This window comes from Dermatophagoides pteronyssinus, unplaced genomic scaffold (genome assembly GCF_027571235.1).
Source record: "Dermatophagoides pteronyssinus isolate colony J.1.1.1.1 unplaced genomic scaffold, Derpt_VIB-CSIC_2022.12 sq0015, whole genome shotgun sequence".
NCBI classification, from domain to species: Eukaryota; Metazoa; Arthropoda; class Arachnida; order Sarcoptiformes; family Pyroglyphidae; genus Dermatophagoides; species Dermatophagoides pteronyssinus.
In genome coordinates, this window is record NW_027461539.1 from 917169 (window position 1) to 931828 (window position 14660).

At 29.5% G+C, this 14660-nt stretch overlaps 2 protein-coding genes across 2 annotated transcripts; both read left to right on the forward strand.

The window, feature by feature from the left end:
- Positions 1-849: 849 nt before the first annotated feature.
- Positions 850-4083, forward strand: LOC142645587 (uncharacterized). The gene has a single exon (XM_075822147.1). The coding sequence runs from the start codon at positions 1023-1025 to the stop codon at positions 4020-4022; it is 3000 nt and encodes a 999-aa protein (XP_075678262.1). The 5' UTR covers positions 850-1022; the 3' UTR covers positions 4023-4083.
- Positions 4084-4391: 308 nt separating this feature from the next.
- On the forward strand, positions 4392-13005 carry LOC113791601 (uncharacterized). The gene is made up of 2 exons (XM_075822142.1): positions 4392-4751; positions 4817-13005. The coding sequence occupies exons 1-2, from the start codon at positions 4515-4517 to the stop codon at positions 12974-12976; spliced, it is 8397 nt and encodes a 2798-aa protein (XP_075678257.1). The 5' UTR covers positions 4392-4514; the 3' UTR covers positions 12977-13005.
- Positions 13006-14660: the final 1655 nt, after the last annotated feature.

A 14660-nucleotide genomic window follows, 5' to 3' on the forward strand; every position in this document is an offset into this window, starting at 1 on the left:
CTCTTACAAAACTTTTACAAAAATGTTTTTTGATGTCAGAATAATTCATCAAATTATTTTTTTTGTGAAATAAATTCGAGAAAAAAACTGCTCAAAACAAAAAAATTGGAAACAATGCGATTTAAATGAAAAAAAAGTTCGGAATTGAATCCAATAACAATAGTGGAAAGAAAAACATAAAAATCAGAATCAGGAAAAATGATTGATTTTATTTTGTAATTTTTGTTTTCGTGAACGAGAATAAAATGAAAACTATTATTCTGTTGAAAATTAGCCTTTTATTTTTCTATTTTAGTCGAATGATTGTTGCAATGGATGCTCAAGATAAAAAGTCACTGGATAGAAATATGATACCATATAAAACAGTATATGGCGTACCAAGCAAATGCAAAGGAACTTCCGATCATCAAACGACCGAAGAAAATTATCGAAATTGTCAAATAAATGCGATTAAGAAATGGAAAATAACATTTGAACATTATGTAAGCTGATTCAATAATAATTCCTCAAGTCAAATCATAATATGTTTTTTTTTCTCAAACACAGTACACTGAAAGTTGGATTTTTTGCTGTTTCGTATATGATGTTTTGGAATGCGAAACAAAAGTTTTGTATGAATGTGATCCAGGCTATTCCGACCGAAATGACAAAGAAACAAGACGATTGTTTGATAAATCATGTCAACCAATCATGGAAAACGAAACTTGTTACAGGACTGTGATAGAAGAAAAAAAGTGATGATACGATATGGAAAGTATTAGGAATTGGTGCAGGAGTCGCACTATTGTTGGGTTTGATATACGACTGTGCTCAATTTTGGAGAAAAGAGTATAACACAAAATTGATGGCAAAAAAAAGCTTACAAAGCAGAAAAATTTCAACAAAAATATGAAAAGGAATTCATTCGTGCGGTTTATGACCATGAAGTTGAATTTCAAGATAAACAATATTTCACAAATGCTCCTAAACAAACAAGTGAGAATGGAGAAGCACAACCAATCAAAAAACAAGAAACTGCAAAAATGTCGAACAAAGATTTGAAAAAAATCAATAAGAAAATCAATTCACAAATCGAGGCAGATTCGAAAAATGATCCGAGTTTCTGGGATGATTTCAATAAAGATCCAGACAAATATAAACAACCAACCGGTTTTAAGACGAAAGCTAAAAAATATTTCAAAAGGTTATGGCCTTTTTCGAAAGGCAATAGTGAAGAACAACTGAAAAGAGAAGAACTGATCCGATCGGAAGCTCGTCGACAGTATGAAAATATCCGAAAAAATCGATTAGAATTGGACAAAATATCAACAGGGAATGAAAGTTCGATTGAAGGAATAAACGACGATCCTCTTTTGGCAAAAACGCTCAGGACTTTGAATCAAGAACAGGTCGATGTTTATCGTGAAACCATAAAAACTACAGACTTTCCGGAATCTGGATCAATGGATCAACTGGAAATATACACGAAAAATTTCAAAGACACAAGGAATAGGTTACGAAATGAATTTGACAAAAAGTTCGAAATGACATTGGGAGGGACTACAATTGGAGAATCTGATAAAGGATTAAAAAAAAATGAAAATTGGTTGAAAAGCTCGACGCATGGATCGAAAACAACAGAAGATGAAATAACGAAAATCCTAAGAAGATACAAAGATAAAAAGACAAAAACACCGGTCAGCATGATAAGGACAGAATCAACAACGAAACCAAAAGGAAGTCAAACAAATGAAAGTTCAAAAGAAATTTTGTCTGAATTCAAGGAACAACCAATTACATCCAGCGAAATAGCTAACATAGAACAATCGACATTGAAACCAACAGATAGTCAAACAACCAAAATTCTATCAAGTGATTCGTCCCAAGTTGAAAATCCATCAAATCTCAGTTTAATAAACGAGCAACAATCTACACCGAAACCAGCAAATGATCAAGGCACAAAAATACTTACTAGTGATTCGTCCATAGTCAAAAAAACAGAGTCAACAGTCAGCGATGTAAACGAGCAACAATCGACATCAAAACTAGATGAAAGTCAAACGACCGAACAATATAAAGAAAAAACCAAAAAACCACAAACAGACAGCGTCAGTGTTTACCAAAACAAAGATGATGAATATCTTAAGAATGAAGCAAAAAGAAAAATATCAGAATTAAGAAAAATACACGAAATAGAACTTGAAGAGTATCAAAAAAAACTAGATTTTCAAAGTAATCGTTATAAGGAGACTGGATCTGATGCAGATTTAATTATTCTACAACGATTGCAAAAAAATAAACCAAAGTTTCTTTTTGATGATGATGATGATGAAATAGTTAATATGACTACACCTCTTGTACGTACAGAAAGTCAAACGTCCGAACAATATGAGAAAAAAGCCAAAAAACCACAAACAGACAAAAATACAGGAATAGAGTCATTGATCGATTTAAAAGATAAAAATAAAGATGATGAACTTTCATCTGAATCATTAAGAAAGTGGGACAACAAAACTATAACAGCAAATCAAGAATCAACAAATTTTCCAGCCACCACAACGGAAAAATCTGAACCAGAAATCAAAATACCAATATTTTCTGAATTAGCAAAAAAAACATACGAAGATGGATTAAAATATCCATACTATGATCTAATGGATGAAAAGAAAAATCTTATAAATTCATGGGAAATTATGAAGGCAAAATATGAAGAATGGAAAAAAGGTGTTTATCGCGACATTGCCAAAAGAGAATATGAAAACAACCAAAAAAGATTTCACAAAAAAGCAAAAGAATTGGTTAAAAAAATTAATGAAGCAAAAAAACAAATGGAAAAGGATTTGAATGCAAAACAAAAGGAAATTTCAAAACAAATTGAATGGTTTGGAAAAAATCGAAAAAAAACCGAAAATGATATTAAAAATGATTTATTAAAATCAAAATCAAAATTAACATCATTTTCGGAAAATGAACAGAAAAATAAATCTGGTTTAGGAAGAATGTTTAAGGGTATTTTCAAAACAAAAGATAAAAAAACAAATGAATCCTTAGTGGTGTTAGATCCATTAGAATATCGTATTGAACCAATAATTACCGATGACGAAATAAACAATTTAAAACAAGCAATCGAACAAAGTTCGGAAAAAAAAGAATATAGAATGTCGATTCTTAAAAAAATGTTGGAATTTCAAAGTTTAGCTGAAAAAGATATAAGCAAAACAAAAGAGGCAATATTATTTAGAGATGATTATTTTAAACCATTATATCAGAAATTATTGAATGAAAATCTTCAATCCGATAAGAGTAAAATTAAACCATTTCTGACTTATGAGGATCAACGTTATATAAATCAAAAATTGTCTGTGCCAAAAAAAATACATAGAAATTATCGTGTTATTATAATTAATCATATTAAACAATGGCTACAAACCGAACCTTATAATGAAAGTGATCATGATTTTGTAATAGAATTTTTAAAAATATTCAAAGAAAGATTATCTGATGATCCAAATAAACCAGAATATCCTATATCTAATTTTAAGCGTAAATATGTGCCTGGTCCAAATCCAACTATAAGTGCCCCACAAGAAGATTTTCTTTACTTTGAAGCAATCATTAAACCAAAAATATTCAATAAACCAATCGATTATAATGTTTGGTATTTTAAAGAGCTTTTTGCAACTAAAGGCAAATATTTTTATGATCCTACACATGTTCGATTCTCAACATTGAATACAAAAAAAAATAATTTATTTTTGAAAAATTTATTTACCGAATCAGTTCGGCAATATGAATATGTAAAATCAATGTCAAAACTAACACCAGCATTGGCGATGAATATTGCAGAAAATACGGCCATACCATCATCCAATCAACAACAATCAAAGTATGGTGTTCAACCTAAATCATCATCATCCTCAACACAAACATCCAATACTGATTCGTTGACAAAACGAGTTCAAAGATCAGTGAATCAAGCATTTTTACAAACAGCAACACAAATGTCTGAACATCAATTTACTGATTATAGTCAACAATTTTAAATGAAAAATATTTTTTTTTAATATTTATATTTCATTGATATTTGTAAAAAAAATTTACACAAAAAAAAATAAAATGTTTCTCATTTATTTTCTAACCAAGCAGTTTTTTTGAAACTTTCAACATGAGTCGAAGAGGAAGAGAGTAAGTTTTCGCATAATTTCTTTATAGAACTTGTTAACTCCTCGCTAACAATCCATTAGTCGAACTTTAATTGAACTTGATTAACTTGAATTTTCATAATTTTTTTATCGATTTGAAACAATAATGAAATTTAAATGTTCGATTTTATACTCTAATCTTTAGGTATAAGGATTTTTTTTCTTGAATAAATGAATGATTAAAGTGTTCGATTGAAAAAAAAATGTTCAAATTCAATTGTTGAAAGCTCGAAATAGAATTCAATAACAATAGTGGAATGAAAAACATAAAAATCAGAGTCCGAATGGGAAAAAATGTTTATTTTATTTTGTAATTTTGGTGAATGAGAATATATGAATACTATTATGTTTATGAAGAATACTATTTTATTTTGCTATTTCATTCAACTGATTGTCGCTAATAATGCTCATGATAAAAAGTCATTTGACAGAAATATGATACCATATAAAACAGTATATGGTGTACCAAGCAAATGTAAAGGAACGTCCAATCATCAAACGACTAAAGAAAATTATCGAATTTGTCAAATAAATGCGATTGAAAAATGGCAAATAACATTTAAACATTATGTAAGTTGATTCAATAATTATTGTTCCAATCAAATCATAATATGTTTTTTTTTCTCAACACACAGTACACTGAAAGTTGGAATTTTTGTTGCTTTGTATATGATGTCCTAAAATGCGAAACCAAAGTGTTGTATGAATGTGATCCAGACTATTCCGACCGCAATGACAAAGAAACAAGACGATTGTTTGATAAATCATGTCAACCAATCGTGGCGAAAAAACCTTGTGGCAAGAGTGAGGATGGAGGTGATGATTGGATATGGAAAGGAATAGCAATTGGTGCAGGAATCGGACTATTCTTGTATTTGTTATACTCATGTATTAAATTTTGGAGAAAGGAGTATAACACAGAATTCATGGCAAAAGAAGCTTACAAAGCAGAGAAATTTCGACAAAAATATGAAAAGGAATACATTCGCGCGGTTTATGACCATGAAGTGGATATTCAAGATAAACAATATTTCACAAATGTTCCTAAACAAACAAGTGAGAATGGAGAAGCACAACAAATCAAAAAACAAGAAAATGTGAAAATACCGAAAAAAGAATTGAACAAAATCAAAAAGCAAATCAATTCACAAATCGAGGCAGATTCGAAAAAAGATCCGAGTTTCTGGGATGATTTCAATAAAGATCCAGAAAAATATTACGAACAACCAACCGGTTTTAAGACGAAAGCTAAAAAATATTTCAAAAGTTTATGGCCTTTTTCGAAAGGGAATAGTGAAGAACAACTGAAAAGAGAAGAACTGATCCGATCGGAAGCTCGTCGACAGTATGAAAATATCCGAAAAAATCGATTAGAATTGGACAAAATATCAACAGGGAATGAAAGTGCGATTGAAGAAATAAAGGACGATCCAATTTTGGCAAAAATGATCCCGACTTTGAATCAAGAACATCTCGATGTTTATCGTGAAACAATAAAAAATACAGATTTTCCTGAATCCGGAAATGAGGATCAGCTGAAAGAATGGTCGAAAAACTTTATAGACACAAGGAATAAATTTCGAAATGAATTTGACAAAAAGTTTGAAATGACAGTGGGAGGGACTACAATTGGAGAAACTGATAATAAATTAATAAAAAAAGGGAATTCAATGAAAAGCTCAACGCATGGATCGAAAACAACAGAAGATGAACCAACGAAAATCCTAAGAAGGAATTCATACAGAGATAATAAGACACAAACACCGGTCAGCGTGTTAAGAAGAGCACAATCAGAATCGAAACCAAAAGCAAGTCAAACAAACGAAAGTCTTGAAAAAATTTGGCATGAATTCAAGAAGCAACAAGCACCAACCAGCGTTTTAAGCGAGCAATCATCATTATCAAAACCAGCAGTTGATCGTGGAAATATGATTACAGCAAGTGATTCGTCCCAAGTCGAAAAACCGGAAAAAGATGAACAAACAGTCTCATTAATAAAAAAAGCTTGGAAAAATCTTACAGGAAAGCTTAAAGGTGATTCAACACAAAACAAAATAACAGAAAAACAAACTATCATAATAAGGATGAAAAAAATTTGGACTAAAGCACCATCCGGCGAGGTAATTGAGTATAATCCTCAATCAGAATCATCAGATGATTCGAGCGTGATTTCGGAAAGAAATTCGTCCATAAAAAAATTGACAAAACAAGAAAAATTAACTAAAAAACAATTAGAAAAAAAAGACAAATTGAACAAAAAAAAATTAGCCAAAAAACAAAAATTAGTACAAAAAATAACAGAAGAAAAAGAAAGACTAGCCGAACAATTAAGATTAAATGAAGAACGATTCGTAGTGCAGCAAAAATCAGCTGAAGAACGATTTGCCGAACTAGAAAAATTGATGAATGAAAAATTGGCTGAAAAAGCAAAATTGATGAATGAAAAATTAGCCGCACAACAAAAATTGTTTGATGAAAAATTAGCCGAACAACAAAATTTGACCAATGAACAATTAGCCAAACAGCAAAGATTAGCCAATGAACAATTAGCCGAACAACAGAGATTAGCCAAAAAACAATTTGACGAACGACAAAGAATATCTGAAAAACTATTAGAAGAACAAATAAGATTAAACAAAGAACAATTAGCCAGACTAGAAACATTATCTCGACAAGAACAATTAACAAAAGCAGAAATCAAAAAACAACGAAATGTAATAGAACAACTATTACAAGAAAAAGAAAGACTAGTCGAACAGCAAAGAATAGCTCAAGAACAATTTGAGCAACGACAGAGTTTAGCTAAAAAACAATTCGACGACGAAGTAAAATTGATGAATGTAAAATTGGCTGAAAAAGATGAATTGATGAATAAAAAAATTGCCCATATAGCAAAATTGTATAATGAAAAATTGGAACAAATACAACAATTTGCCAAAGACAAATTAGCCGAACAGCAAAGATTATCCCAAAAACAATTAGACGAACAGCAGACATCAGCCAAAGAACAATTAGCCGAACAACAAAGAAAAGCTGCAGAACAATTAGCTGAACAACAAAGAGAAGCTGAAGAACAAAAAAGATTAATGATAGATCAATTAGCCAAACAAGGAACTGAAGAAGAATTCAAAAAACAACAAAAATTAGCCGAAAAAATTGCCAGACAAGAAAAATTGATACAAGAACTAATTAAAGAAAAAGAAAGATTAGTTAAGCAACATGAATTAGCAGAAAAACAATTAGAAGACCAACAAAGATTAGATGATGAACGATTAGCCCAACAAGAAAAATTGATGAATGATAAATTGGCTAAACAAGAAGAATTGTTTAATGAAAAATTGGCTAAACAAGAAGAATTGTTTAATGAAAAATTAGCCGCACAACAAAAATTGTTTGATGAAAATTTAGCCGAACAGCAAAGATTAGCCGAGGAACAATTAGTCAAACAACAGGGATTAGCCAAAGCACAATTTGACGAACAACAGAAATTAACCAAAGCACAATTTGACAAACAAGAAAAATTTATGAATGAAAAATTGGCCGAACAACAAGCAATATATGAAGAGCGATTAGAAAAAGAAAAAGGAATAATGGAGCAAGAATTAGACGAACTAGATAAAATTTGCAAACAAGATCAATCAACTATAGAAGAATTGAAAAACCAAAATGAATTAAAAGGACAAAAATTAGCCAAACAAGAAAAATTAATACAAGAACTAATAAAAGAAAAAGAAAGACTAGTCGAAGAGAAAAAATCAGCTGATGAACTTTTAGTAAAACAACGAAAATCAGCTGAAGAACAATTGGCAGAACAAGAAAGATCGATGAATGAAAAAATAGCCCAACAAGACAAATTGATGAATGAAAAATTGGAGAAACAAGAAGAATTGTTTAATGAAAAATTGGCCGAACAACAAACAAAATATGAAGAACAATTAGAAGAACAAAAAAGATCGATGAATGCACAATTAGCCGCAGAAGGAAAATCGTCCGAACAAGAACAAGTAACTAAAGAAGAATTCGAAAAACAACAAAAATTAGCCAAAGAACAAATAGACAAACTAAAAGAATTCATGAATAAAAAATTGAATGAACAAAAACAATTAGATGATGAAAAATTAGCCGCACAACAAAAATTGTTTGATGAAAAATTAGCCAAAGAAAAAAGATTGATGGAAGAAAAATTTGACAAAGAAAAACAATTAAAGATTGAAGAAATGGATAAACAAAAAAAATTATCTGATGAAAAATTAGCCGCACAACAAAAATTGTTTGATGAAAAATTAGCCGAACAGCAAAAATCGTTTGATGAACAATTAGCCGAACAGCAAAGATTAGCCGAAAAGCAATTAGCCGAACAACGAAATTTGGCCAAAGAGGATTTAGACAAACAAAAAGAATTGATGGATGAAAAATTTGCCGAACAACAAAGAATAGCTGACAAACGATATGAAGATCAAAAAAGAATAATGGAAGACCAAATGGCCGAAATAGATGGAATTTGCTTACAAGAACAATCAACTGTAAAAGACTTAGAAAAATTACTAAAATTAAGAGCAATTAAATTAGAACAACAAGAAGCATTGATACAAGAACTAAAAAATGAAAAAGAAAAAATAGCCGAAGAGAAAAAATCAGCAGAACAACGATTAGCCGAACTAGAAAAATCGATGAATGAAAAATTGGCCGAACAAGAAAAATTGATGAATGAAAATTTGGCCAAACAACAAAAATTGTTTGATGAAAAATTAGAAGAACAAAGACAATCGGCCGAAAAACAAATACAAGAACAAAAAGATAAAACCAAAAAAGAATTGGACAGACAACAAGAATTAGCCGACGAAAAATTAGCCCAAGAGAAAAAATTAGCCGAAGAACGAATAGCCAAACTAGAAGAATCGATGAATGAACAATTGGCCGAACAACAACAAATATATGAAGAACGATTAGAAGATCAAAAAAGAAGAATGGAAGAAGAATTAGACGAACTAGATAGAATTTGCATACAAGATCAATCAACTATAGAAGAATTGAAAAACCAAAATGAAATAAAAAAACAAAAATTAGCAAAACAAGAAAAATTATTACAAGAAATAATAAAAGAAAAAGAAAAATTACTCGAAGAGAAACAATCAGCTGAAGAACTTTTAGTAAAACAACGAAAATCAGCTGAAGAACAATTGGCAGAAAAAGAAAGATCGATGAATGAAAAAATAGCCCAACAAGAAAAATTGATGAATGAAAATTTGGCCAAACAACAAAAATTGTTTGATGAAAAATTAGCCGAACAACAAACAAAATATGAAGAACAATTAGCCGAGGAGCAAAGATTAGCCACAGAGAAATTAGACAAAAAGAAAAAATTATGGAAAAAAAAATTGGCCGATTTAAAAAAAGAGATGAATGATAAATTGGCCCAACAGAAAAAAGAAACTGATGAAAAATTAGCCGAAGAATATAGATTAGCCGATGAACGATTACAAAAACAACAAAGATTAGCCGATGAACGATTTGCCCAACTAGAAGAATTAATGAATAAACAATTAGACGAACAAGGAAAATTGACCAATCAAGAAAAATTATCTAAAGAAGAGATAGAAACACAATATAATTTAACCAAAAAAGAATTAGCCGAACAACAAAAAATAGTCAGACAACTATTAGAAGAAAAAGATAGACTAGCCGAACAAATAAGATTAGCTGATGAACGATTAGAAGAACAACGAAGCTTAGCCGAACAACGATTAGAAGTACAACGAAGCTTAGCCGAACAACAATATGCCGAACTAGAAAACTTGATGAATGAAAAATTGGCTGCACAAGAAAAATTGAAGAATGAAAAATTAGCCGAACTAGAAAAATCGCTGAATGAACAATTGGCCGAACAAAAAAGATTAGCTGATGAACGAATAGCCCAACTAAAACAATTAGCCAAAAAAGAATTAGACGAGCAACAAGTATTAGCCGACCAAAGATTAGCCGAACAACAAAGATTAGCTGATGAACGATTACAAAAACACGATGAATTAGCCAAAAAACGATTTGATGATCTGGAGAAATTAATGAAAGATCAATTAGAAGAACAAGGAAGATTATCCAAACTAGACAAATTATCTAAAGAAGAGATAGAAAAACATCAAAAATTTGCACAAGAACAATTAGAAAAACAACTAAAATTAGCCAGTGAACTATCAGAAGAAAAAGAAAAACTAGTCAATGAAAAAAGATTAGCTGAAGATCGATTACAAGAACAAAATAGATTAGCCAATAAACGATATGCCGATCTAGAAAATTTGATGAATGAAAAATTGGCTGAAAAAGATGAATTGATGAATAAAAAATTGGCTGAAAAAGATGAATTGATGAATAAAAAATTGGCTGAAAAAGATGAATTGATGAATGTAAAATTAGCCGAACAACAAAAAAAAGCTGACAAACGATTAGAAGATCAATTAAAATTAGCCAATGAAAAATTTGCCCTAGATCAAAAATTAGCTGACGAACGATTAGAAAAACAAATAAAATTAGCCAATGAACTATTACAAGAAAAAGAAAGACTAGCCGAACAACAAAGAATAACTGAAGAAAAATTAGACAAAGAAAGAAAATTGATGATTGAAGAATTGGATAAACAAAAAAAATTAATGGATGCAGAATTAGCCGAACAACAAATATCAGCCCAAAATGAACTGGAAAATCAACGAAAAATAATGAATGAAAAAATAGAAAATCTAGAAAAATTGATGAAAAAAGAATTAGAAGAAAAACAAAGAATAATTGATGAACAATTAGCAACACAAAAGCAATTTACCGAAAAAGAAGAATCGATGAAAAAAGAATTTGATGAACTACAAAAATCAGCAAAAGACCAATTAGAAGAACAACGAAATAAAATGAATGAAGAAATAGCCAAACTAGAAAAATTAATGAATGAAAAATTGGCAGAAGAAAAAAGTAGGTATGAAGAAAAATTGGCTGAACAAGAACAATCGATGAATCAAAAATTGGCTGAACAGAGAAGAATAGCCGAAGAAGATAGATTAGCTCAACAAGAAAAATTTGAGGCAGAACAAAGTTTAACCAAAAAACAATTAGAAAATCAAGAAAAATTTTCCAGAGAACAATTAGAAGAACATCAAAGATATTTTAATCAAAGTTTGGATGAAGAAGAAAGAAAGTCCAGAGAACGATTAGAACAACAAATACAAATGATGACAGAAAGAATGGCTAAAAAAAAAAGTGAAGCTGATGCTCGAATAGATGAACTTAAGAGAAAATTTTTTGATCAAGTACGAAAATGCAATTCGTTGAGAAAAAAATTATATCCAATCAACACCGAAGGATATTCGGATGTTGCAAAGAAAACATACGATGAAGGAATTAGATATCCATACTATGATCTCTTGGATGAAAAACAAAATCTTATGAATGCATGGGATAATCAAGAAAGAAATTATATAAATAGATTGAATAAATTGGATAAACTATCAAAAAAAAGTAAAAATGCAAATAGTGATTATGAAGCTCTCAATAACGAATATAAAGAAAAAGAAAATGAATTTGACGAACAATTAAAGAAATTAGATGAAAAAATAGAAAAAGCATACGAAGAAATGGAAATTGATCTTGTCAACAAAGAGACAAGAATTAGTGAACAAATTTTGCGATTTGGAGGAACCAGAAATAACATGGAGAAAGAGATTATAAATGATATTAAGAATTCTGGTTTTGCAGAAAAGTTAAAAAAACTTTTCAGATCAAAAGAGAAAAAAGCAAATGAAACGGCCTTATATTCATTAGAATATCGTATTAGACCAATATTAACCAATGAAGAAATGGACCTTATAAAACAAGAGATCGATGAAAGTTCGGTAAAAAAAGAATACAGAAATTCGATTCTTAAAAAAATGTTGGATCTCCAGAGTCAGGCTCAGAATGATTTTTCCAAAACGAAAGAGGCAATACTATTTAGAGACGACTATGTCAAACCTTTATTGCGTGAATTGTCGCAAGAAAATCAACAAAACAGTACGAGTGATATTAAACCAATCCTGACTTATGAGGACAAAGATTATTTACATAAAATGATTGATAACTCAGAATCAGAAGATAAACATTTTCGAGCTTATATACTTAATGAAATTGAAGAAATCGAACGATCTATACCTATTACAGAAAATGACCGTATTGATTTAAAAGAATTCATTGAAATATTTAAAAAAAGATTAAAAGATGAAGATAATGAGGTTGAATATCCTTTATCTAAATTTAGGCGTAAATTCTTAGAAGGTCCAAATCCAGTTATAAGTGCAGAACAAGAAGATTTTCTGTACTATGAAGCTATGATTAAACCAAAAATATACAATAAACCAATCGATTATTATATTTGGTTTTTCAAAGAGCTTTATACAACTAAGGGCAAATATTTTTATGATACTGCACATTGTCGGTTTGCCACTATGAATATAGACCAGAACGATTCGTTTTTAGAAAATTTACTTTCGGAAGCAAAATCATTATCAGCAGCATTCCACTATAGAAAAGGAAAATCAATGTCAAGACAATCATCAACCGTAGCAATGAATATTGCAGAAAATAAGCCTCAGAAATACCATAAACAACGATCAAGGCATGGTGGTCATTCAAGAACATCATCATCATCATCATCAAGATCACAATCATCCAGTACGGATTCGTTTAGAAGACGAATGCAAAGATCAGTGAATCAAATATTTTTACAAACAGCAGCACAAATGTCTGAACATCCATTCACTGATTATACTCAAAAATTTTAAATGAAAATTTTTTATTTTTTATTTTATTTTTTATTTTCATTGATATTATTAAAAAAAATTACTCAAAAAAAAAAAAAAAAAAAAATTAAAAAAAAAAAAAATATTTTCTCTTACAAAACTCAAACACAGTTTTTTTGTTTTGTAAAATGAATTCAAAAAATAGAGCTATTCAAAACAATTTGAATCCGATATAGTGGAAACAAAAAAAAAAAAAACAATAAAAATCAGAATCCGGAAAAAATGGTTGATTCTATTATGTTTGGTAATTTTTTGGTGAAAAAAACAAATGAAAATTATTATACGTTTGAAAAGAAGTATCGATTAAAAATAATCGTTTGATTAATCAACCAGCACGCAATAGAAAAGGAGGATCAATTTCAAGCCAATTACCAACCGTAGCGATGAATATTGCAGAAAATACGGACGTGCCATCCAATCAACAACATGGTAGTCATTCAAGATCATCATCTACATCACAAACATCCAATACGGATTCATTTACAAAACGAGTGCAAAGATCAGTGAATCAAGCATTTTTACAAACAGCAACACAAATGCCTGAACATCAATTTACTGATTATAGCCAACAATTTTGAATGAAAAATTTTTATTTATTTTCATTGATATTAAAAAAAATTAGTAAAAAAAATTTTCTCTTACAAAAAAGTTTTAAAAATGTTTTTTTGATGTCAGAATAATTCACCAATTTATTTTTTTGTGAAATAAATTCGAAAAAAACTACACAAAACAAAAAAATTGGAAACAATACAATTTAAATGAAAGTCGATTGAAACAACAAAAAAGTTCCCGAATTGAATCCAATAACAATAGTGGATACAAATAACATAAAAATCAGAATCAGGATAAAAAATTTTATTTTAATTTTGTTATTTTGGTGAACGAGAATAAAATGAAAACTATTATGCGTTTAACAATTAGCCTTTATCCTACACATGTTCGATTCTCAACATTGAATACAAAAAAGATTAATTTTTTTTTTGAAAAATTTGTTTAGAGAATCAGTTGGAAAAACTGAACATGGAATATCAATGTCAAAAATAATACCATCATTGGCGATGAATATTACAGAAAATACGGCCATACCATCCAATCAACAACAATCAAAGTATGGTGTTCAACCTAAATCATCATCATCCTCAACACAAACATCCAATACTGATTCGTTGACAAAACGAGTTCAAAGATCAGCTAATCAAGCATTTTTACAAACAGCAACACAAATGTCTGAACATCAATTTACCGATTATAGTCAACAATTTTAAATGAAAAATATTTTTTTTATATTTATATTTCATTGATATTTGTAAAAAAAATTTACACAAAAAAAAATAAAATGTTTCTCATTTATTTTCTAACCAAGCAGTTTTTTTGAAACTTTCAACATGAGTCAAAGAGGAAGAGAGTAAGTTTTCGCATAATTTCTTTATAGAACTTGTTAACTCCTCGATAACAATCCATTAGTCTAACTTTAATCGAACTTGATTAACTTGAATTTTCATAATTTTTTTATCGATTTGAAACAATAATGAAATTTAAATGTTCGATTTTATACTCTAATCTTTGGGTATAAGGATTTTTTTTCTTGAATAAATGAATGATTAAAGTGTTCGATTGAAAAAAAATGTTCAAATTCAATTGTTGAAAGCTCGAAATAGAATTCAAT

Bases quoted from the DNA above. Each gene is read 5' to 3' on its own strand.
- LOC142645587 (XM_075822147.1), top strand. From the start codon at position 1,023: ATGTCGAACAAAGATTTGAAAAAAATCAATAAGAAAATCAATTCACAA.
- LOC113791601 (XM_075822142.1), top strand. From the start codon at position 4,515: ATGAATACTATTATGTTTATGAAGAATACTATTTTATTTTGCTATTTC. The intron at 4,752-4,816 runs GTAAGTTGATTC...CTCAACACACAG, and splicing joins AAATAACATTTAAACATTAT to TACACTGAAAGTTGGAATTT.